Source organism: Ictalurus punctatus, chromosome 1 (genome assembly GCF_001660625.3).
Source record: "Ictalurus punctatus breed USDA103 chromosome 1, Coco_2.0, whole genome shotgun sequence".
Classification (NCBI taxonomy): Eukaryota; Metazoa; Chordata; class Actinopteri; order Siluriformes; family Ictaluridae; genus Ictalurus; species Ictalurus punctatus.
In genome coordinates, this window is record NC_030416.2 from 26654844 (window position 1) to 26678094 (window position 23251).

Here is a 23251-nt window from a genome sequence, read left to right on the forward strand (position 1 = left end):
TTGCATTAAAAGGGCCATCCAAGTACTGAAACGCCGAATTCACCTCTCCAGGTCGGATTTTGATGTAGAAGTTATTCCTCTTGTACGAGATCTTGAGGACTTTGGGCCAAGCAAACCTGTTGATGCGCAGTCGGTCTCGGTAGATGAGGAGGCCAGATGAACACACTCCTAGCATTATCTCCACCCCCTCTGAATCCTGAGGAATGTTTAGGTAGATAAATTTGGGACAGTGCCTCATAAACAAAGAGACAACAATCACAGGACAAACAGCTGAAGTTTTCTGAGTGGCTCCAAAGTAATATGTCAAATTTTATTTAAAAAAAACAAAACAAAACTTTCAGCAGAGAACTGCTGGTAGCCATAAAATCTCTGGCAATATATCCAGCCTGTCAGAAAAGTTTTTTTTTTTTTTTTTTTAACCAATGGTGGATCAAAATGTAAAATGACTTGGAAACAGTGTTGCACTGCAGTAACGTCACGTTGAGTGTACAGATGCGGAACCAATGTTGAGCAGCACATGAGGTAAGACCCCTGAGAGAGAAGAAAATGCACTAGACATTCAGCAGGCAATGTGGAGCCTAATCTGGCTCTTTTTTTGGGCTGTGTAAATGTCATTGGTCAGCCCCACATGTCCTTATGCTTCAATTGTGTGCTGTACTAGCACAGAATATGATTCTCTGACAGGTCCGTTTCAAATGATCGCACACAAATGAATGCAATTGTGTTTCTCATCCGTGTGATGGGTGGGCTACTGAAATTTTTTCGGGCATTCAGAACATGACATCAGAAAAATAAAAAGCCTTTCAAAGATGGGCACGCATTTCACAGATGACAGATGCTGAACAAAACATTGGTGCTATCTACTCAATGCAACATCTACTGTAAACAATCACAGCTGTTGAGGCTTTGAACCCATTAATTATTAGGAATATTGAAACCACTAGGCAGACACACAAAAAAAATAAATATTAGAACAATCTTTCAGGAAGTTTTCTGGGGAAGATAATGGATGTCATAAATACAAGTGGGTGTTTGACACATCTTGATGTGACTAAAGCTATTTGTTAACGTGGTGTTTATTCATAATAATGGAGCCCTTTTAAAATGTTTCCCATCTAATGAATGGTTTAAAGAGCTGATGGAAATGATAGCTTATATATTATTATCCTGGGACTGAACAATGTGTTTCTACAGTAACATGTGAAACATGTGGCACTATGAGGAGATCTTTCTCTGGGGAATGTAACCTCCGCATACAGGCATTCTGAGAATAGGCAGTGAGCCACAATAGCGCACGTATTGTGGCCAAATCAGCTGCAGCTCAGACAATGGGAATCTTCACTCCATGGTCATGCACGAAGACTAGGGTCAGACGGAAGAAGCATACACACACATATACATGGACACACAGATGCATGAATGCAGCCTTACCTCTCCTTTAGCTGGAGACAAGCACTCAAAGAAGCTTCCTACCAACTAGGCCATTGAGTAAGAAAAGGAAAAAAGAAGAGGGCTGATCTGACCAAATTTAGGGACATTTTCCATGCTCATCATTGCTTGGTCTCTTCTTATTTCAGATGAGACCGCTCCAATGACCATTTATGAAAATCACTGAGGTTAGCAGTGTTATGAATGTTGATCAAGATTTTTTTCAACTGTCTGGCCACTTGTTTTGAAATGAGCCTGTAATGAAACAATGATTTAATGCTTCAATTCTCTATAATATGTAAACGAAACAGATGGGTTATTTTTTTTTATAAGCAAATGTGATTAAATATATTGATAAAAGTAATATGCAGTATGAAAGATGACGCAATGTGCTTCAAACTGACAGACTATATTTAAAGCCACTCACTATGAAATTAGTTTGAGAGATTGAGAATGTTTACATCATAATTGCCTACTCAGCCCGAAGGGGAGCGTTATTATAACAAACTGCACACCTAAACTACCTTTTTCTTTCCAATAGGAATTACATTAGTTTTAATGACTGCTGTCTACTGAAAGTTGTATTGCTTGACCATTCTGAAGTATTAGAAAAGTAGATAAAACGGTAGGTTACTTGATGTTGTCTACAAATCTACTTTGGAAAAGGCTACGGAGGTAAATGTATTACCTTCTGTCTCCATAGTATAACATTGGCTTAAGGCATGGAGCATTTATACATAATTTCATGATTTTCTGTTAACTCTTTGACCCTGTCATGTACTAAAAACACCTCAGCTTTGCTCCTTAACCAGCAGCAGAGAGCAAATGAATTTGTTATATACTGTATGTTTGCTTTATTGTGCTTTTATTGTGCTAGAGGTGCTCACTTTTAACACTGTACTACTGCACTTTGGATATAAAATGCATCAAAAACACACATAAAACAAAAGAGCAACACTTAACATAAAAATTATGGCACTTAAAAGTGGATGTAGTTTAAGAAACATAAATGGTTAACAGTGTGATGGGGAAACATATACATTTTGCAGGCATTAATAAACGATATATAATTTACGAGACATGAAGTGTTAAGAGAGTTTTTCCTTGCCACTGGCTTGCTTATTAGATTTTAAATTCGTAAATTTCAAATCTATATCCTGAATTTAGATACTTATGTAAAGCTGTTTGAGAGAATTGTTAAAAGTGCGACACAAATAAAACTGAATTGAAACTGAGCTAAATGTGTGCAGCCTGGGAAAACTCTTCACATGGTGAAATTTTCTACTGCATATCGTTCAGAAAACTCCTACAGGCTGCATGTACTGTATCTTAACTAGAAGTTCTATCATTTCAAAATCTGGGAGGAGAAAAGGAGCAAGCAGAACTCAGAGTACAACCCAAGTGCACCACAGACATTTTCACATTCTTATCCGACTACTGTACACACTGAATTAATTAGGCTTATATCCAGTTCACAATAGCAAGTAGCTATCCGACAAAAAGCCTGACATTCACCGTGTGAGGAAAGCACGGCTTCATTATCTTTAGGCAGACTTACTGTTTTTACCACTGTGTTAGTAAAACTGACTCCTTAGCCAAGATAACCTTTGCCAGAAGACCACCTAAAACATTTCCATATCATTCTGGTGAAGTATATTTTATACATTCTTAAAGTTGAGAATTCAACATTTTTGCCTATTTGTTGCCACAGTGACATTCAACACGTTTTCCCAAGCCACCACATGTATAAACAGAAATTAGGATGATCTCAAGGTGATCTTTTTCTGTGCCCTGATATATTCCCAAATGTACTGCTGGAAAAAAAAAAGAAATGCAGAATTTCTTTGAAACAACATGGAAAAAGAGGAGTGAATGCTGCAAGCTACGAAATGACTCCTGCTTTCTTATGGTGGTGTAACAATGCAAAAAGATTACTTTACGAGTACTTTACCTTGGCATGATGGAGGTCCACTCCATACATAGACAGCTTTTTGACATTCTCTAGGAAGTGCATTTCAGCTTCAGCTGGCATCATCCCTCTGATGGAAGATGGACAATGTTACATCATTTCCCAAATGCCATACCGACTGGATTATCGCCATGAAATTTCTTAAAGCTGAAACTAAAATGCTAAACATTTAGTTAAGATAAATCACACATAATTATATATATATTCAATTATATCAATATATCTTTGAAGAGAGTATGTGAAGCGCACTTGTAGGTCTTGTGGAGCTCCATGACCTTCTCTTCGAGTTCCTTGGTTTGGTTTGGAGCAAAGCGGAAATCGCTGACGTACTCGGTGCTGTACTCATCTGGATCGTAATCTCCCAGTTCTGACTGGACTGTATATGAACCGAGCACTGTATGCGTGGCAAAGGAGCAGGGAAGACGGCCAGACACTACATCATCTCTCAACTGCAGACATAGGTAATACCTGTGATAAACAAACAGACAGCAATAAAGAGGCGTACTTCACTGGGTACAGATGCATTTAATGGAACTGTCCAACGAAATAAACAGTACCACTCAAAATGTTCACGATGGATTACAATAGATAGTTCTCTGAATAATTTTGTATGTCAGTTTGAGTGTTTAAGCGATTACAATGCAATGAATTGCTCTGACCTTGTGATGTCCTCAGAGAGCTGAGCAGGGTCTGGAGGATAAAATTTCACATTGAAGGAAAAATTCCAGGCAACTCCTAAAAGAAAAATAACAGAAAATATACAACCCAGAACAACATGAAGGCTAAGACTGCCTCAATGACACTTTCAAAGCTGAATGATATTATGAATCATTTCATTTGCCTGGCCTTTGTTAAACCAGATAGGGCAATTGAAAGGAAGAGATTAAGATTTAAAAGAATATTTTAATATGAATCTATAATAGTGTATATAATAGTATAATAGTGAATAAATGTAGTCAAGCAGTGCCACAAACATAGTTACTAGATATTTAGTAACTATGGCGTGTTCTTGTGCCTTGTGTTATTTTCTACTTATTTTCTAAGGTTTCTATATTTTTCCTGTAAATTTGGATTACAAACAACTATTTAAATGAACTGCTCCATTCAGGCTGATCATAAATCTATTAATTATGTAATAAGCTCCCTAGTTTGTTTACAACAAGCTGATTGACATGTATGTGTATAATTTCTGACTAGACTGTCAAAAGCATATCAAGACTCAAGATTACATGTGGTCTAGCTTTCGCCTGATGCTTATTAAAGATGTGCAGTCCCTCAAAATCACTTGTAAATACTCAAAAGTCATTAGTTGATAATTTATAAATCTCAGCTATAGGTGACAAATATATTTTCGATGAGAAACCCGACTCAATATAATGTATGCTGTTTATCTAAACATTATAAGCACTCACCCCTGATTTGCTTCTTCATGTCTTTGGCTGGGTCCAACCAGTTCTGTGAACATAACAACTCTCAGAACATTCTGTTTGTTTAAGGGAGTTATTCGTTTTCCAATCTTAAAATAAAGCGAACGCCTACCTTTTGATTTTCTACATCACGGAATGTGATACCAAAGTAGTCCTTCTCCAGAAGGTTAAGATGCTCACAGACTTTGTCAAAAAGCACTTGGCCTTTGTCTCTTTTCTGTGGACAGAGGAATCCTGTGTCAGCTCCATCCTCATACGATCCCATTACATTATGCACAAGTCACAATACATGCATGAACTGGTTTTGACTAGGGAGATGCTGACACAATGCAGATAACAACACAGTAACTTCGCCATCAACAAATGTTGAATCACTAATTGTTTTAGGCCACACTAAAGCACACAGACTTCAGTTAAACACATCATCATCATGCTCTTTGAGTTGGATGGCTTCATCTCTCAGCCAGCGGTCGGCTGGAAGCCTTCACTACATCGTTGCTAGCTGTCGTATGATAGGGAAGACCTAACTGGTAGGTGGGACTTGACCAAGACTAAAATTAGAGAGAAAACTGGGGAAAGTCCAAAAAAATAATCCCCCGGCCCCCCATCATCGTCGTCCATACCATGTCCATTGTGTATATAACATATAGTGTCCAACTCTGAGAGATTAATACATTTTGCATGTTCACAGAATTCAAAATCAAGCTGTGCCAATACCAAATTCTCACATTATATGATAAGATAATACTATATTAATCCCCAGATAGAGAAATTTACTGTATAATTTGCAGAAATTATACTGTTTTCTGCAGATACCACAATTATCAAGGTGCGCCAGTAGAATAAATGAATGTAATCCAATAACCTTCATGTAAAAACACAACCGACCCTGAGAAACTCTATAGTTACTAAGCCCAAAAAGTCTACAAATAAGATCTCGAGCACTATGGAGTATGTTATTTGGTGTAAACATGACGCAAGCGCTAAATACACTGCTCAAAGAAACAGAGACATGTAATTATCAACTGAGATTTATCACAAAGGTCCTTGTGTGGAAAGTATCTGCAGACGTATATAAAGATTACATATTTGCAGAATAATACATATTTGTTTTTATGAAGCAATACCTTAAACTGGATTGAATACATCGTCACAATACAATTTCATTACAGTACAATGATAAAGTCTTCTTTTCATCATATTTCACTTAATTGGATTTGACACTGCCTTGGCTTATTTAGGCATTACATTCCAGTTTCACACTGACCACTCTCTCTAAAGCTGTAGTTAGTGGGAGAGCCAGTTTCCAGCCTTTTTGTGTCATGTGAGGCCCAATGCGTTACTATCTGGCACAGGGGAAAGCATTTCAGTGAAAGTACTCCTCACCCCCAGAGACAGTCTGATGCACATAAAGGGCAGTAAATGGGGGACAGGCTGCTACTCTTCTCCCTTATGCTGCTCCTTTTATCCTTGCTTTCCAGCCAACATAATAATGGCATCAGTTGCTCAGTGTGTGCTAAAAGGCCAGCAGCCACAAATAAGCCCTAGTATAAACTGTTATTGCTCATAGCCATTAGCACCTAGTAAAAATGGCACATAATAAGCAGTGGGATTCCAAACCCCAGAATTATTAAAGCGTTGTGTTGTTCATATTTTTTTATTTCACACATGCTAAAGGTTTCTACATGTCTGTACAAGTTATGTTATGACAAGGTCTTGAACCCAAGTCAAATAAACTCTGATCAAATTTACCATCAAAAGCTCTTGGGTAGGGTTGAAAAAGGTCAATTTTTTCATCAATATTGATATCAGAGCTCTGAATATAACCCGATACTGAAATACAGAAAGTAAGAAATGCAAGCTTCTGTTGCCAGGTTAAGTTAAACAACAGATTTGTGTCATGTATCCATGTGCATGATCTCTGCACCATGTCTGTCAATGTCTGGGGCATTCGTGGTATAAAACAAGTAAGTGGACTGAATTAAAAAATATGTCAAATCTAAACTGATACCAAAGTAGTTATATAGACAGATATCAGCCACAGTACTGATAGTCAGTAGCGGACTGATGCATCTCCACTCTTTCATATGATAATACATTGGTAAGCAAGTACTCAGCAAGTACATAAAACCCACTGATTCATCCTGATTCCCTGAGTCAAGGGATCAAAGTGGATTTGTGAGACTAATCCACATTTTTGTGAGATTTGTGAGAAATCTAATCTTTTACCTTGTGTTTACAACTTATTTTCACTTATATATATATATATATATATATATATATATATATATATATATACACACACACACACACGTAGAATATATATTGATATGAGTAGAGATACCATCATTTTAGCTTCACAGTTCTGTCGTTACAATGAACTAACACCACATGTAGCTTTTTTCTGCTGTAACAATACTCATTTCTTCAAGTGTTTTGATGTTCATCACGAGAGCTGTAGAGCACTTCCTGTGCTGCGTACTGCAGGCACTTGGAACAAACACCTCATTAAGATACAAGCTAATGGGTTCACGACTGTGTGTAATGGCAGATGAGTCTAGAAAAAAATAGAACACGGGCAGAGAAAGAGAGGGAGGATAATACAGAGAGGAGAGGGATGAGAAAGACAAGAGTCGTATGAAAAATTCATGATTCCATGGAAAGGACAGGCTCTCTTGTGCATCCGCAATGCTTCTGTTTCTAAATCACCAGACCCTTTCAAATAATGTTTTACAAAATGTAAATACATACACAAGCGCTGACTTAAAAATCTTAAATGGGTGCTATTTCTTAAAGCTTGATCTGTCACACCCAGTGTCCATGAGTCAGGAGATTTGTAGCCTTCTGATATTTTAGATAAATAGTAAAGAACCACTGAGGCAAAGCAGCAAATTTTTTATTTCTTATTTTGTAACTTGACTAATCATTACTGTTGCTAGAGTAGGTTATATAATCACCAAACACAGACACAGACAGACACACACAGTTCATTAATTCAGATTCAGAGCAAGATTTATTTTTGCACTGACCGGAATATAAGGCAAATTTATTTGCGCATGCACCAGAAGGTGCATTTTGGTTTTTCATTAAAAACCAAAGAAATGAATCTTTTGATATTGATTAACACAATTAGACAGCTGCTTGATTATAGTTCATTTCTCTCTTGCCAGTCGTGGCTCACATGAGCAAACTGTTGGTGTATGCGCAAATAAATTTTGCACAGAAGTTAATTTGGTAGAAATTAACACAAATTGTTCTCTGAAATGCTTTTGTAATGTAATGTTACCTGCATAAGGGAGAGTGATCTTTTGTTTAGTTATTTAATTAAAACAAATGCAAACACTGAAGATGTTTTTAACCTCTAAAATAAGCCCTAAATGAAAGTATTTTAGATCGTATTGCTTTTCTCTTGACTTTGTTTACATATGTGATCCAAAACTAATCAGATTACATTACTTTCATATTGCGATACTTGGATTACATTTTTTATGAAGTCATTTGTAACTGTAATGGAATAAATTTTTACAGTAACCCTCCCTAATTATAGTTATATTTTATGAAAGTGATGCTTTATTGTATGTCTGGGTTTTAAAAAAAAATTTTTTTTGCTTGGTAGGTTTCGGCATAATTTGTTATCCGAACACTTGTTTATATGGATTCAATGACTGCACACACCAGCACTTTGTGGTTCATACAGGATCTCACATAAGATCTCAGCTGTCTAAGAGTGACACCGGCATAAAAATGCTTTGCAGCAGATGGCAGGCCATAAAAGCTATGAATGCCTTGTTTCCTTGTGCAAGTAAATTGTAGATTGACTCAAAAACCCTACAAAAGTGACAAAAGTGATGCCTTAGGTCAGGGGTGTCCAATCGTATCCGGAAAGGGCCGGTGTGAGTGCAGGTTTTCATTCCAACCAAGCTGAAACCACAACTGATTCTACTGAAAGCCAAGATCAACTGATTTGAACAGGTGGAATGGGGTGTATCGTGCTTGGTTGGAATGAAAATCTGCACCCACAACTGGCACTTTGCGGATAAGATTGGACACCCCTGCCTTAGGTCAACGGGACAAATAGTGAATGTAAGAACAGGATTAAACATAAGGTTAGCTTACTTTGAATCATAAAATCATAATGACTAGTTCTTATGAAAGGAAAAAGGCTTATAATTGGGAAACTTCACTCACTTCCACCACACAGGTGTAGTCCGAGCCATCCAGAAGTGTGACTTTGCACTGCATGTTTTTGGGCTTCTTTGTCACCTTGATGGGAGACCTGGAGAGCTTGCTGGAAGTGGACTTGTAGGGGGTGGACTCGTCTTCAGTCGATTGCTGATCGGTTTTCCCCTGTGCAACACCCCCTGCCTCTCTCGCGCCGTTCTGCTCAGCAGGGAACAGATAAAGAAAATGGTTCAGTCTCCTAAACCTCATGAACACATATAGACTAAATAGACTTTAGACTGGTACTGGTAAGGGGTCACAGGCATTTCTCTACTTCAATAACAGTATTTGTACGTGTGTGTCTGGAGATGCTGAAGTTCTCAACCAAGGGCTGACATTAAATAAGCTAATTTCATATTGCTTCTTATTTTATCAACCTAACTGTTTAATGAAACTGGCAGTAATTAGGTTTGGGTGTGCACGAGTTAATAGAAGAGCTAAATTAAAAAATGTATGAAATACGTATGTTTGTTAGATTCCAAGCATTAAAATTTAGGTTTGTAATAGTGAACATGGGCTTTCCTAAGGTTCTTATTTCCCTCCCTCAAATCTAATTCCAAACTGATGTACATGTGAAATAGTCCAGAACATTTTAGAACATGTACATTACTAACATACCTGAGTTTCCCAATTTACCCCTCAGTCTCCAAAGGATTAAAGTTATCAATTAAGAACTACACTGAAAACAATACAAAATACCCTTATGCCTTGGATTTAGAAACCAGATGCTACCTGCTCTTTTTTAACTGGCGTGCTATGGGCAGCTGCAGGTGGAAGCTGGTCGTCGAAGGGTGGGGCTGTGTGGGGCGGCGGCGCACCTGCCCCCTGCTGCTCCGGCTTGCCTTCTAACTCTGAATTTGGCTCTGTCGTCATGGTAATTCACACTGTACCAAGAAAAAAAATAACAATATGATTAACAGACTTATTGTAAATGCAAGTAAATTGTTTGTAGAACATGCTGTACAAGAATGCATAAAAATGAGAACACTAAATGCCAACAGTGCTGCTAAGGCGGTGCAGATCCAGATACTACAACACTCAACATTCAGGATATGTATGATTAGAGTATGTAAGGCCTCTGGAACGGCTTTGAAATTGCAACTGCTTCATGTTCTAAATTTATGGCTGTTACAAACAGCTGCAAATCCGCACAGAACTGACAGACAGTACTAGGGACATTGACACTCTACGTACACAGACTGGCAATACTGACGCAATCAGAGTTACGGCTGGAGACGGGAGCTTTTATAACTAAAATGCCCAAAGCTGATAAACAGCTACTATATTAAATACGGAATGTTGAATGACTGACAGCACATTTTGTAAACAAAAATAATATGCTTCGGGATGGTTTTCGCAACGTACCTAACTGCTCAGTGACAAAAGGTAGTATTTATTGAAAATGATCATAGAGGATAAAGCTGACATATTTCCACAAACGTTAGAGCGTTCTCACATCTTGTGATTGTAAATGAAAATGCTGGCAATAAAATGAAAAACAACTCATGTATAGGTACTAAAAGTTTCAATTAATTGTATTTTCAGTTGGATTGATTTACTTTGCAAGCACAACTATTATTTCCCAGTGGAGTCCCAGCCAGCGCACACAGAATCTAAAATCCCTTCCTACAATGTTATTAAGTAAAGATATGGATTTGAGACATAAGGCAACTCCTTCACAAAACATACAAACAAAATTACTTGAGAACAAGGTCTATAATTCATTTGGTAATGTCATGCTTTGATTTATGCGTTACACACGTTGTCCACTAACTACCAATTACCTTCAGAATCATCACAACAACTTGCTAATCCTTTCAAGGAATTTTAGACAATTATACACACACTTTGTACTTCCTTTTCAATGCATCTCAATGTGGCGCAGTTTTGTGGACAGTGTAGTGTAGCATGAGAGGAAGGATCACTCTGCAAAATGATAGGTGGGTATGTTCCAGCCCTCCGTGCTCTATTTTAAGGGATTAGACTTATGGTGGCTGCTGGGTGTGCGACATACAAACTAACGTAGCCCTAAGTGACCCTACAACACTTTACACTGCAGGAAATATAACAGTATGGCCCAGCGACAGGTGCCAGTTACAAATAAGTGCATTTGAATAAATACTACTGAATAAAATGACCAAGAAAAACCAAACAATAAATGGTCAAAATACCAATCAGGACTCAGGTGGCTAGTTGCTGTAGCCTGGCTGTAAATTCCACACATACCTCCTGAAATATGCACAAAGCTGAAAAAAACAAGAGCGAGCTAAAAATAGTACTCAAGCAGTGAGTAGAATCAAAGGCAGTAGAGAGAGATATTCATGGCATGTGCAAAATCATTTCATAATTTACCGTTACTGTGTGTAGGGTGTTTAACCCCTATTACAATTATTTTGCATTGCTAATTGCAAAGCAGTGAATACGGTGTCAAAAGATTCATGAGTAAAATGGTTTAAAATTGTCTCTTTTTTTGTAAGAAAGCTCCCCTGCCTAATTTTAAGGTCAAAAGTGAAACCTCACATTTATATTGTCCTTAACATGTAACTTCATGTTGAATATGCAGAAAAAGTGCAAAAACCAAAACAAACAAAAATGCAAGCAATTTTCTTTTTAGCAAATCACTCCTACAGGGACTGAACATTACTTCATTATTATAGATTATAAAATAAAGAGCACATTTTAATTGAAAAATAATAATATTAACTGGCACAGACTGTTATTATAAAGGTTATGATATACACTCACCATCCACTTTAATACACTGTATTGCTGCAGGTTGCCTTTGTTTTATCTTAAGATTTTGTTTTAATTTCTGAAACAATTTAGTATGAGATTATACACAAAAACAGAAGCAATCGTGTTTGTACAGTGCTGTGAAAATACTTTTTCACAGAACTGTACATATTTGCTTAAGTGGAAATTCTGCCTTTAATTTAAATACACCAGTACTACTGTCATGTTCCATTAAAATGACACAAAGTATTCTCTTCGGCCATTATACCTGACCCGCCTTGAGTCTTGGAACTCACGGCTATGTTAAATTTCTTTTGGTTAAACTGTCAGAGCTGATCACTGTAACACAATATGTGAAGCTCAAATCACGAAGCCATCAGGGTTGCCATCTTTTACATTTTCATCTTCCATTTCTCTGATGACAGATTTACTGAACCACTGAGATGAGGTCGATAGAAGTGACAGTACTGAGTGAGCACAAACAATGCTCCTATATTTTTTCTCATATTGTATATTTAGTGTACCGTTATCTATGATTGCACAAATGGGCCTAACTGTATGCATAAAAAGAAATCTCAGCTGAATTCTGGGTTTAGCCATATTCATTAAAAACTATGCACATTATAACGTGTGAAGAACTTTCTTTTTAAGCAAATATTTAACATACCAAATGAGTGACAGTTCATTGCAAATGAATGTTATTTTGTAGTCTTTTTCTCTCACATGCTGAGCTCAACTATGTTTTATGTGCACCGTCCATTTTCTATACCGCTTATCATTCAGGGTCAAGGGGAAGCTAGAGCCTATTCCAGGAGGCATCGGGCACAAGGCGGGGTACACCGTGGACAGGGTGCAAATCCATCGATGGACACAATCACATACACATTCACAGACCCATTCATACACTACGGACACTTTGGACATGCAGCCTACCATGCATGTCTTTGTACTGGGGGAGGAAACCCGGAGTACCCATAGGAAACCCCCGCAGCGAACATGCAGGGGAGAACATGCAAACTGCGCACACACATGGCAGCCGTGAGAATCGAAACCCCCAACCCTGGAGGCGTGACGCAAACGTGCTAACCACTAAGCCGCCATGCACCCTGCTCCATTCATGTCATGTTCATACTGTAAATTATCTTCATTCTATTATACATTAATTCAAAGTGTTTGAATTTATATATTATGTATAAATAATATATTAGTATATTGTCTGTAGTGTGTGAGTGTGATTGCACCCTGTCCAGGGTGTCCCCCACGTTGCGCTCTGCACTCGCTTTGATATGCTCCAGGCTTCCCTGTACACTAAGTGGTACAGAAAATGGATGGATGAATGGATGTCTGGTTTAAGTGCTATAGTTTTTAGACTACAGACTGATTAAAAACTATTGGCTGCTGTTCACATGCCCTCTCACCCCTTTTTTCTCTCAGGTGCTTATGAGTGAGATACTGTAGATCTGCTGGGCGATTTCCATTAATCTAATGATAGATTTCCAAGTTTGTGAAAACACAATAAACGGACGCTGATTCTGTTCTGGTCTCATCTGATTTAACAAAAAAAATGCAACATGTCGGGCTGCAACAGAGCTCTGGTAACACTTATGTCACGTAATGGAGGCTGAGACGGAAGCAAGTGCAGGTTAGGGAGTTTAATACAATAGTCTAGTGGAACAGGCAGAAATCAATAAACAAAGTCAGGCAGAGGTCAGGCGATCAGGCAAACAGTCCAAACAAGGCAAGGCAAGGCAAAGACATAAGGTTGTAAATGTGAACAAGGTAAAAACACTGTATCAAGGCTATGACGGCCATGTTTGTAAGCCGCAGTGCACGATGGGAAATGTAGTCATTGGTTTGCTGTGATATGACAACTTATAACAAAACCCTATATACTTAAATAATTCGTACCGTATTTCAGGATTAATTCTCCAAAGCACTCAAGCAATAATATTTACACATATTTAATACAGTATTTCAACAACAAAACTATTAAATATCAATCTATAAGACTGTAAGCCTGAAAATGTTAAAAATGTATATCTGAATGTTTATAGGGGAAAAAAAACCCATACTAACTGTAAATATGGTGCATTCCACAACATTGTTCTGAAAGAAATCTTGTGATTGGTCTATATATATAGGCATACAAAATAACTACATATAGTAACTAAATATGCTTGAAGACCCTTCAGCAGATACACTAGTGCATATCTAAATGGAATATTTTTTGCACTTTCTGAGTTCGGCTTTTATTGTTGCATTGCGCAATTAATTCATTGCAAATCTGTGGAGTTATTTTTGATTGATGGGTGATTAACTATGCAGCCTGGTGTTAAAGCTCTCCGGCAATCCTCATCTAAATCCAGTCTGCTGTCAATAAGCATCTTGTTCTGCTTCAATAATGGCATACTTTTCTTACCTGCATAAGTATGCATAAAACCTGCATAAGTCAGCCCCAGACAATGCACATTCTCACACTTTAGTAACTCTCACTTCACTTCTGTGCCTGTGTGTGCGTGTTTGTGTGTGTGTATATACAGTATCTCACAAAAGTGAGTACACCCCTCACATTTTTGTAAATATTTGATTATATCTTTTCATGTAACAACACTGAAGAAATGACACTTTGCTACAATTTAAAGTAGTGAGTGTACAGCTTGTGTAACAGTGTAAATTTGCTGTCCCCTCAAAATAACTCAACACACTCAACACAAATTGTTCTTAGATGATCCAACAGGTTAGAAAAAATAGTGGCTGATTATATTACTAAACCAATTATTTTAATATTAATATCTGCTTCCCTGCTACGTGTAAATCAATGGTTTAAAAGGATCGTTACTGATCATTACTGAAATGTTCAATTAAGTGTATAAATAGATATAGATATATGGATAGATAAGCATGAAGGTTTTTCACTATATTGCTGTAAAACTGGGTGATCTGGAGACAAATTAATAAATATACTTAAAAGGGACCCATTGTGCAAAATTCACTTTTACATGCTGTTTGAACATAAATGTGTGTCGGCAGTGTTTGTACATAACCACCCTATATTGGTAAAAATCCATCCACTCCTTTTTCATATTCCCCATAAATCATAAAGAGTGTCTCAAAATGTGACATCAGAACGTCACATTAGAACAGGCCCCGCCCACAACTGGTGATGGCCTCTGCCCTATTAGCATAAATCCTCCCCTGAGTGAGCTGTACACAGTCCGCCATGTTCTCCATGCTGGAGCAGCTATAGTGATAAGAAGAATGCTTCAGCTTCGTAAGCACTGTAAGTAGAGCTGCAACAACGAATCGTTAAAATCGATAATAATCGATTATGAAAATCTCATTATCGATTAGTTGGTCTGCGCGCGGCACGGGGTGCGTTTACCATGACTTTCTTCAGTTTACTGTTTATCAGTCTTACCTTTTATAAAAAGTAATGCATAAATACTATTATATAATATAAACTTACATATTAGTTTATCTTATATATAAATTTTATGCATTATTGTTATGGATGCAAAAAACGCATTTAATTAAACTATAGTCCTAAATGAATAATGTATATTCTGGTGTGTGTCTGTATGTATTCAGTTCTTTTCAGTCTTATTTAACTGGACAAATAGTTGGACAAAACACAGTGGAGTAGTTTTATTTTTGAAGGAAATGTGCCCCAAAAAATAGCTAAATTCATATATGTTTGTTTGAATCATTTTACACCAGACTGCTTTCTGAACGAGGGTCAGTACAATGCAGGATTTGCTGAAAAGTTGATTCTCAAGCATGGATCAGTACCAACTGTTCATGATCCAGCTTCATATCCAGAAGACGTAAGTATTGCATTTTATATGTTGTGAATTTTTGCAAATCACTTTTCCGAATGTGACTGTTAGCAAATTTCATGCCTAATGTGCCTAGAACTAGTTGTAAAGTTTCCCTCTTCTGGAAAGTGGGCGGGGAGCAGCAGCTCATTTGCATTTAAAGAGACAGTGTGTGTTTACTTCCACCCCAAAAGGGAATTTACAGCATGGTGTAATAAATGATCTGCAGGGTTTTTTGAGCTGAACCTCCACAGACATATTCTGGGAACACCTGAGACTTATATTACATCTTGTAAAAAGGGGCATAATAGGTCCCCTTTAATGAAAACAAACAAACAAACAAACAAATAAATAAATGTGCTGATATGTGTGAAATGGTCAGGGTACAGGGAACTATATTACAAACCTCAGTAGCTGTCAATTCACCATCAATAGCAGTGTCTGTAAAATCAGTCTGTCATGTGCAAACAAGCACACATCCATTTGAAAGCATGCAATGAAAGAAATCAATCTATTATTTTATTATTTCTCGTATATTTAATGCTCAAGTTGCACAGTATTATTTCACACACACATACATATATGTATACATACAGTATCTCACAAAAGTGAGTACACCCCTCACATTTTTGTAAATATTTGATTATATCTTTTCATGTGACAACACTGAAGAAATGACACTTTGCTACAATGTAAAGTAGTGAGTGTACAGCTTGTGTAACAGTGTAAATTTGCTGTCCCCTCAAAATAACAACACACAGCCATTAATGTCTTAACCGCCGGCAACAAAAGTGAGTAAAAGTACACCCCTAAGTGAAAATGTCCAAGTTGGGCTCAATTAGCCATTTTCCCTCCCCGGTGTCATGTGACTTGTTAGTGTTACAAGGTCTCATCTGTGAATGGGGAGCAGGTGTGTTAAATTTGGTGTCATCGCTCTCACAGTCCCTCATACTGGTCACTGGAAGTTCAGCATGGCACCTCATGTGCCATATGTGTTGGGTGTACTCACTTTTGTGAGATACTGTATATATATATATATATATATATATATATATATATATATATATATATATATATATATATATATATATATGTGTGTGTGTGTGTGTGTGTGTGTGTGTGTGTGTGTGTGTGTGTGTGTGTCCAGTCTAAAGTAGGTCACACACTGTGGCATAGCCAGCAGCAGTGCCATGATAAGCTCCCCACGTCATCACTACTACAGATGTGAATGGGAGCAGCTTAATAGACTTGATTTCCATAGTAACCACACATGGACAGACGTCACTATGCATCAACAAAATTGCTTTCATCCACTCCAGAGGTTTCAGTCCAGAGCACAGCAGTAAAAGTATTGAGGTTCAAAAGGAGAAGTCTAATAGCACAACAGATTTTTGACAATCATAATAGGCTAAGCACTTTTCGAAATGCACATAAAATAGGAAGTGCATGTTCTAGTTAGAAGAAATATTGCATTTAGTGCCTAAACAAACATGACTCTCTCAAGACCTCTAACTCATCCAGTTCCTGTAATGGAAAACTCTGGAAACATCTCAACAGTTTACAACTTCAAGATAACACTGCCAATGGATAAAACAGAAAATTGGGAGAAAACAAAAATCCATAATATAGTAAATAGAATCTTTTTGAGCCAACATTTAAAGGTTATAGAATATTCATTAGCATATAGCTGTGTTCATATAAAACATTAAGACATCTTTTCCTAATCTTTATAAAACTCAAGCAGACGCTGTAATTGATCATTTTTAATTCCATCCATCTTCTGTACCTACACAGGGAGCCTATCTCAGGGGACTCAGGGTACAAGACAGGGGACATTTTGGACAGGATGCAAACCCATTGCATGGCACAATCTCACACACATTTACACACCTATTCACACACTACGGACATTTTAGAGATGCCAATCAGCCTACAATGCATGTCTTTGGACTGCCAGAGGAAACCCCTGAAGGATGGTGAGAACATACAAACTCTGATCATGCGGGACAGAAGCAGGAATCAAACCCACAACCCCAGAGGTGAGAGGTAAATGTGCTAACCACTAAGCCACCATTATTTTCTAATAACTCAATAGCCCGTCATAAATTATTCCTTACTTATTTCTGGAAAATCAAAATTTTCTGTAATTTTGTTTCTTGTTAAATGTGTGTGCTGTGGTGGACAGTAGGTTCCATTATTTCAGTTAACTTGGCAAAGTGATATGGAACTGTAACGTGGTGAAGACCTGACTGGAACTGCTTTAGCTGTGTATTTACTGAAATATAACTGCACACCTCAGAACGTCTGTCAGCCAATCAGAATCGAGAATTTAACAGCGCTGTGGTGTAATATATTGTAATGTAGGTGGACAAAAACAAATGAACTGTTAATCACTAACATTATGCATTGTTAGCTAACTAGCATTAATAACTTAAAGATTCCTGTCACCACGTCATTATTCATTTGAATAATTACTTAATAATTACTGTCAGTTGACAATAGGTCTAAAGCCCCAGGGCTTATTTTGTGATACTACATCAATTTGAGCTCATAGTTATCACTCTGAAATTAGTTATATAAGGAAGTAGTGACAGAATGTTTGTTTTCAATGGAAAAATGTTGTGCTGGTGCTGTGGTAAAAAAAAAGATGACTCAAACAACAATCCCTATCAATTAAATAAATAATTAAATAAATAAATAACACCCAAGGTGAGTTATCCATTAAAAAAAAACAACATTTTTTGTGCATGAGTCTTTAAAAGCCTACCAATGTAGATGTTAAAATCAGAGAGCATCATAGATATACAATTACAATCAAAATTATTCAACCCCCACTGGAAATCAGGTTTATGGTCAAAATGTACAAGACTTTTACCTGTTGGTAAATACAAAATTAGAACTACAGCAATAGCCTGTTGCGTGTAATACAGGTTATCACACATAGTTGAACTTTATGTAATATGCATGAAAGAGATAAACCCAGGAACAGAGAGAGAGCAAAGATCAAATAGAGTGTGTGTGATAGTGAAAGAGAGGTAAAGAAAGAAAGAAGTTGGATCCCAGGAGACTGATGGAGGAAGATTAAAGCACTAGCCTGCTGAAGACAGTCTCTTCATTACATTTTGACACAGCATCAAAGAAAGCAAACAGGAAGCCAACAGCTGTGTTTCCTCTTCCTCGACCAGAATTACTATTTTAATTCCTTGGAGAAGGATAAATATAACCCTGGGTGCCTCCCTGAGTACACAGAGGAGGCACTGGATCCAGAATCAGTAAGAGAATCTTAATGAGAATATTCAGGTGCCAATCCTTATGAAGAGCAGGCTATTTTATTTTATATGACATGACAGGTCATGTTGTTTTTATGTTGATTAAGATGTCATAGTATTACATCAACACATTATGTATGCTTTCATCACCTAGAATGTTATTTCTTCTTCTTCTTTCTGAGGATTCTATCACCTGTCTAGAAATAATAATAGAAATGTCACACAGCACAACACACTTCCCTGATACACACCTTGCAATCTAACTGTCATGCTAGAAAACATGGTTACTGCAGACATGTGACAGATGTTATCTTCAGTGCCTGAATTTAAATCTCATAGGTTGAATTTTAAAGCTTGAATTAATGATCCACAAATGATCCACACCTTATAAGTAGGGCCTCGCTTATCAAGTTGATCAAATACAACATGTATGAGATACAAAATACAGATCAGGTTGCCTACAAATTCATTTCCAATGTCTAAACCAACCTCCTAAATAAAATCAAGGAGGAGCTGGGTTGAACATTTTAACATTTTCTGCACACACATTTTATAATGGCGATGGGGGTGTGGGGAGGGTGTATATCAGGAAAAAGGACCAAATTTAAACGGAGCATGATATGACTGCAGAAAGAACCTATAAATATTGCAACAGGCCAGATACAAACTAAATTTCAATATCTATGTGATCCGTATAAGCAAAATAAAATGCCCGAACCTGTATGGGATGGAGTCATCATTAGCAAACCTTTCCACAGTGCAATTCTGCACCGTGTATGATCATATTTAAAGTTTTATTAAACCAGACTTATTTGATAAGTTGGAATTGAACAATTAATATGTATTATGGCGATTAATAAAGGAATAAGCCTGTTAAATGAAAATCACAGTAAAATTATGCATTCAAATGTGCACACTTGGATGAAACCGAATATGAATTTATGAATGAACAGATAATGTGTTATAAACCTACACAAATACAGATACAAATAGGAGGTACATTATTTTATTTATTTGTTTATTTTTTCTTTATTAGAAAGCTTGCCAGGAAGGCTAGCAGGGCATCTGGTTGGGACTAAAGGTGTGTATCGGAACCGGGATACCACAGGAAACAATAAAAAGATTTTTACTTTCATTTGGGCATGAGCAAACTTGAATCGTAAAGTTTGTACAGCAAAGAGCAAAGAACCTGTGGCACTGTGTGATACAGGGTCACATGGGTTTAAATTAGGTTACTAGTTTGTTTATACTTGGGGAAAAAAAACAACTAAATAAAGTTCATGAGAAAATATTGAGTGCAAAATATAAGACCTGCAAGAGCAATGTTAAAAAACAGTCCTAGCTCAGACAAATTACTATATTTCTACATCTTGGTTATACCCTCAGTGCTTTGCAGTTTTTCCAGAGGGCACAGTGATAGGTTTCATACTTAATAATAATAATAAAAAAAAGTCTTCCAAGCTAGACCACACCCACTTGAATACACAGTATACAGATATTTCGAGCACTAAACAGATGCAGAAACAGACACATTGGATTGCACCCCTATTGCATACAAAAGTATAGCACAGCAAAGTAAACACAGAAAAACAAACACTCTTCATGAACATTCAAACAAAGGCTTTAGTTAATCTTAGAACATGCATTTTTAGTAAAACTTTCAATAATTAAAGGGTGGTGAAGCAGCAAAATCACATCACTTGCTTGTTGACTCAGTGACATAGCCTGGAAAATTTGTTGGGTAGCAGTAACTCAGCTCTCAGCTGTGCTATTCTATGTGTCTCAAACCCAATCTCACAGTTTGAGACAATTTAAAGCTTTGGATTGAAAACTTCACAGCATAACAACAATCCTAATGGGCTGAACTAGTATCTTTACAGCCAGTGCACATTTCAATAACGCAACCACAGCGCAAACTCTGAAGAAAAACAACTCACTGAAATGGCATACATTTGGCAGTGGACCAAGTTCCCCCCATCAGTGATCTATGAGTGGCAATGCTCTGCAGTAAACACTGATGTACAGCAGGATCGCAGCTGCTATGGACTGCAGTTGAGAAGGTCTTGCTGAATGTGCTGTGCTTTCTACCACCCGTGCACAGAGAGCTATAATTAGAATATGTGATCTGATGCCAGTGTATAGGCTTATCATTCTGAGCCAGAACAGCTGGCAAGAGTGAGCAGCGGGGTGCGTGTTACACATTCATTTGTTCACACTCGGGCCATCGGTGTGTGACTGCTATCTCACAGATGAGAGCAGACATACATGCACCAAACTTCTGAAGACCAGTGTTGATGTGAACTTCAATCTCAAAACAGGTTTGAGACAAAAAATTGCAAGTAATGCAATGACTCTACATACCCTACCATATTTGAGCCATGATAGGTGCATGTCCTGGGCTGACATTTTGCAGTGTTCTTTCAATTCTAATCCATTCATGTAGTCTAAGACTGGGAAAACATTGCCTTGTTTATTTCCAATCTTCACAGCTTTGATGAACCTGTGCCCACTGTAACCTCGGATTCCTGTTCTTGGCTGATAGGAGTGGAACCCGATATGATCTTCTGCTGTTGTATCCAATCTGCCACAAAGTTTGTCTTTTTGTGTGTTCTGGGATGCTTCTCTGCTCACTACGATTGTAAAGAGTGGTGACTTGAGTTATAATAGCCATTCTGTCAGCTCAAACAGGTCTGGAGATTCTCTTATGATGTCTCTAATCAATAAAATGTTTCCACCTGCAGATTCAGTGCTCACCGGACGTTTTTTGTGTTTTAGGGCGTTTTCACACCTGGCTCATTTGGAACGTTTGTTTTGGAACCTGCTGCATTTGATCCCTTGGCTTGGTTCATTTAGAGATATATGAACATGCCAATTGTGCTCGGATCAGCATCAAAACAATCGGGCCGAGACCACCTCATTCATTGCAAACGAATTCAGAGAAAGCAATCCGACCCAACGGACCGACGAAACAACCTGTATAGTAATGCATGATGAAAACTGTGAAAGCGTGTTTGCTTCGCTAATGGCTCACAACATGAATCGCAGTTTAACACTGATCAAAGACGAGGTAAAATGCCTCATTTCAGTTTGGTCTGATGAACATGTTTTTGAACAACTTTCTATCCATCTTTATGGATGACTGCTATGAGCAGAACCTTGGAACATAAACAGGTGCACTCTGTCCTATGAGAGGACAGTTTACTCAAATGTGACTAGCACAAACACATTCTGGTACGCTTTGAAATGTTGTCTTGTGGATGCAACATTGTAACAATTTAATTCCCTTTTTCGGAACAAATCACAGATCTACAGGTCTGAAAATGTCCTTAGAGTAAACTCCAGAGACTGCTGTGTGTGAAAATCCCTGGAGATCAGCAGCTTCTGAAATACTCAAACCAGCACATCCGGCATCAAACAACCATGCTACAGTCAAAGTCAGCAAGATCATATTTTTTCTCCATTGTGATGTTTGATGTGGAATTGACCTTGACCTGTACCTTTACACACTGCATTGCTACCACATGATTGGATAATTGCACAAATATGCAGGTGTTCCTAATATAGTGGTCGTGAGTGTGTGTAAACTATAACTGAGAACTATACATTTTGGTGGATATTATTTTTTCCCCAACCACATCAAGTATACATTTTTCTACTTGACACAAGCAGCATGGTTTATAAAATAAAAAATTTCATACTATGTTATGGTCCTAGATGAATGTATTACCTGTCACTGAGCATAAGACTCAGATATATTGCTGGTCTAATATTGATCATATACAGTGGTACTGCATTTACAATAATCTAATTAAGCAGCACAGAGTGAATGCCCCATGTTTCTCCTATATGCAGTTTACATTTGAAGCCTTTATCCAGAACACCACATTGAAGTGCTTTGAAGTCTACATGGAAAACATATACCCATTCTAGTATAAATAGCTCAAGGTCTGTGAATATCACTAAGTCAAAACCCTGTGAATATAAATCTCACCCAGTGTGAATTGTGAACCTGGAAATAAAAGTTATGGTTCCATTTCTGGAAAGATTTATACATCTCTGTCATTTTATACTGGAGTTTAAATATTTAAAATGTATGTGATAAAGAATATAGAATGTTTATCAATGATCAATCGTTGCTAAGTACTCATGCCCAGACATATTACGTATGTGATACCTGTTACTGCCTATAATTTAGGTTAGCGTGGCTAGCACGTTTATGTGTTTGCTTTCATACTCTGAAACTCTTTAATCCTGTATCTGGTGGACTGAGCTTGGGTATGTAAATGGATGTGTCAGAACAGACAGATCCTTAAAGTAATTGTGTTGCTAATTTGAGCACCTCAATGACAAGCCCCAGCCGGCTTGTGACTGTGGTTCTGTACTACCAGT

At 37.5% G+C, this 23251-nt stretch overlaps 1 protein-coding gene and 1 long non-coding RNA gene across 19 annotated transcripts in view; one reads left to right on the plus strand and one right to left on the minus strand.

The window, feature by feature from the left end:
* The window catches only part of epb41l3a (erythrocyte membrane protein band 4.1-like 3a), an 81049-nt gene that overhangs the window by 32430 nt on the left and 25368 nt on the right, over positions 1–23251 (minus strand). For 16 of the 18 annotated variants that reach the window (XM_053683440.1, XM_053683453.1, XM_053683454.1 and 13 more), the window contains exons 2-9: positions 9778–9929; positions 9013–9204; positions 4937–5041; positions 4810–4852; positions 4057–4132; positions 3647–3865; positions 3380–3467; positions 44–196 (exon numbers count right to left, since the gene is read on the minus strand). In XM_053683440.1, the coding sequence (XP_053539415.1) occupies positions 44–196; positions 3380–3467; positions 3647–3865; positions 4057–4132; positions 4810–4852; positions 4937–5041; positions 9013–9204; positions 9778–9918 (1017 nt within the window). In that variant the 5' untranslated portion in view covers positions 9919–9929. Of the gene's footprint in view, positions 1–43; positions 197–3379; positions 3468–3646; positions 3866–4056; positions 4133–4809; positions 4853–4936; positions 5042–9012; positions 9205–9777; positions 9930–20799; positions 20943–23251 lie in introns of those variants that run through there. The other 2 variants (XM_053683437.1, XM_053683439.1) reach the window with 2 other exon arrangements.
* Positions 21048–22889, plus strand: LOC124628552 (uncharacterized). The gene is made up of 3 exons (XR_006983127.2): positions 21048–21180; positions 21352–21550; positions 21638–22889. It is a non-coding gene; the product is annotated as an uncharacterized LOC124628552 (long non-coding RNA).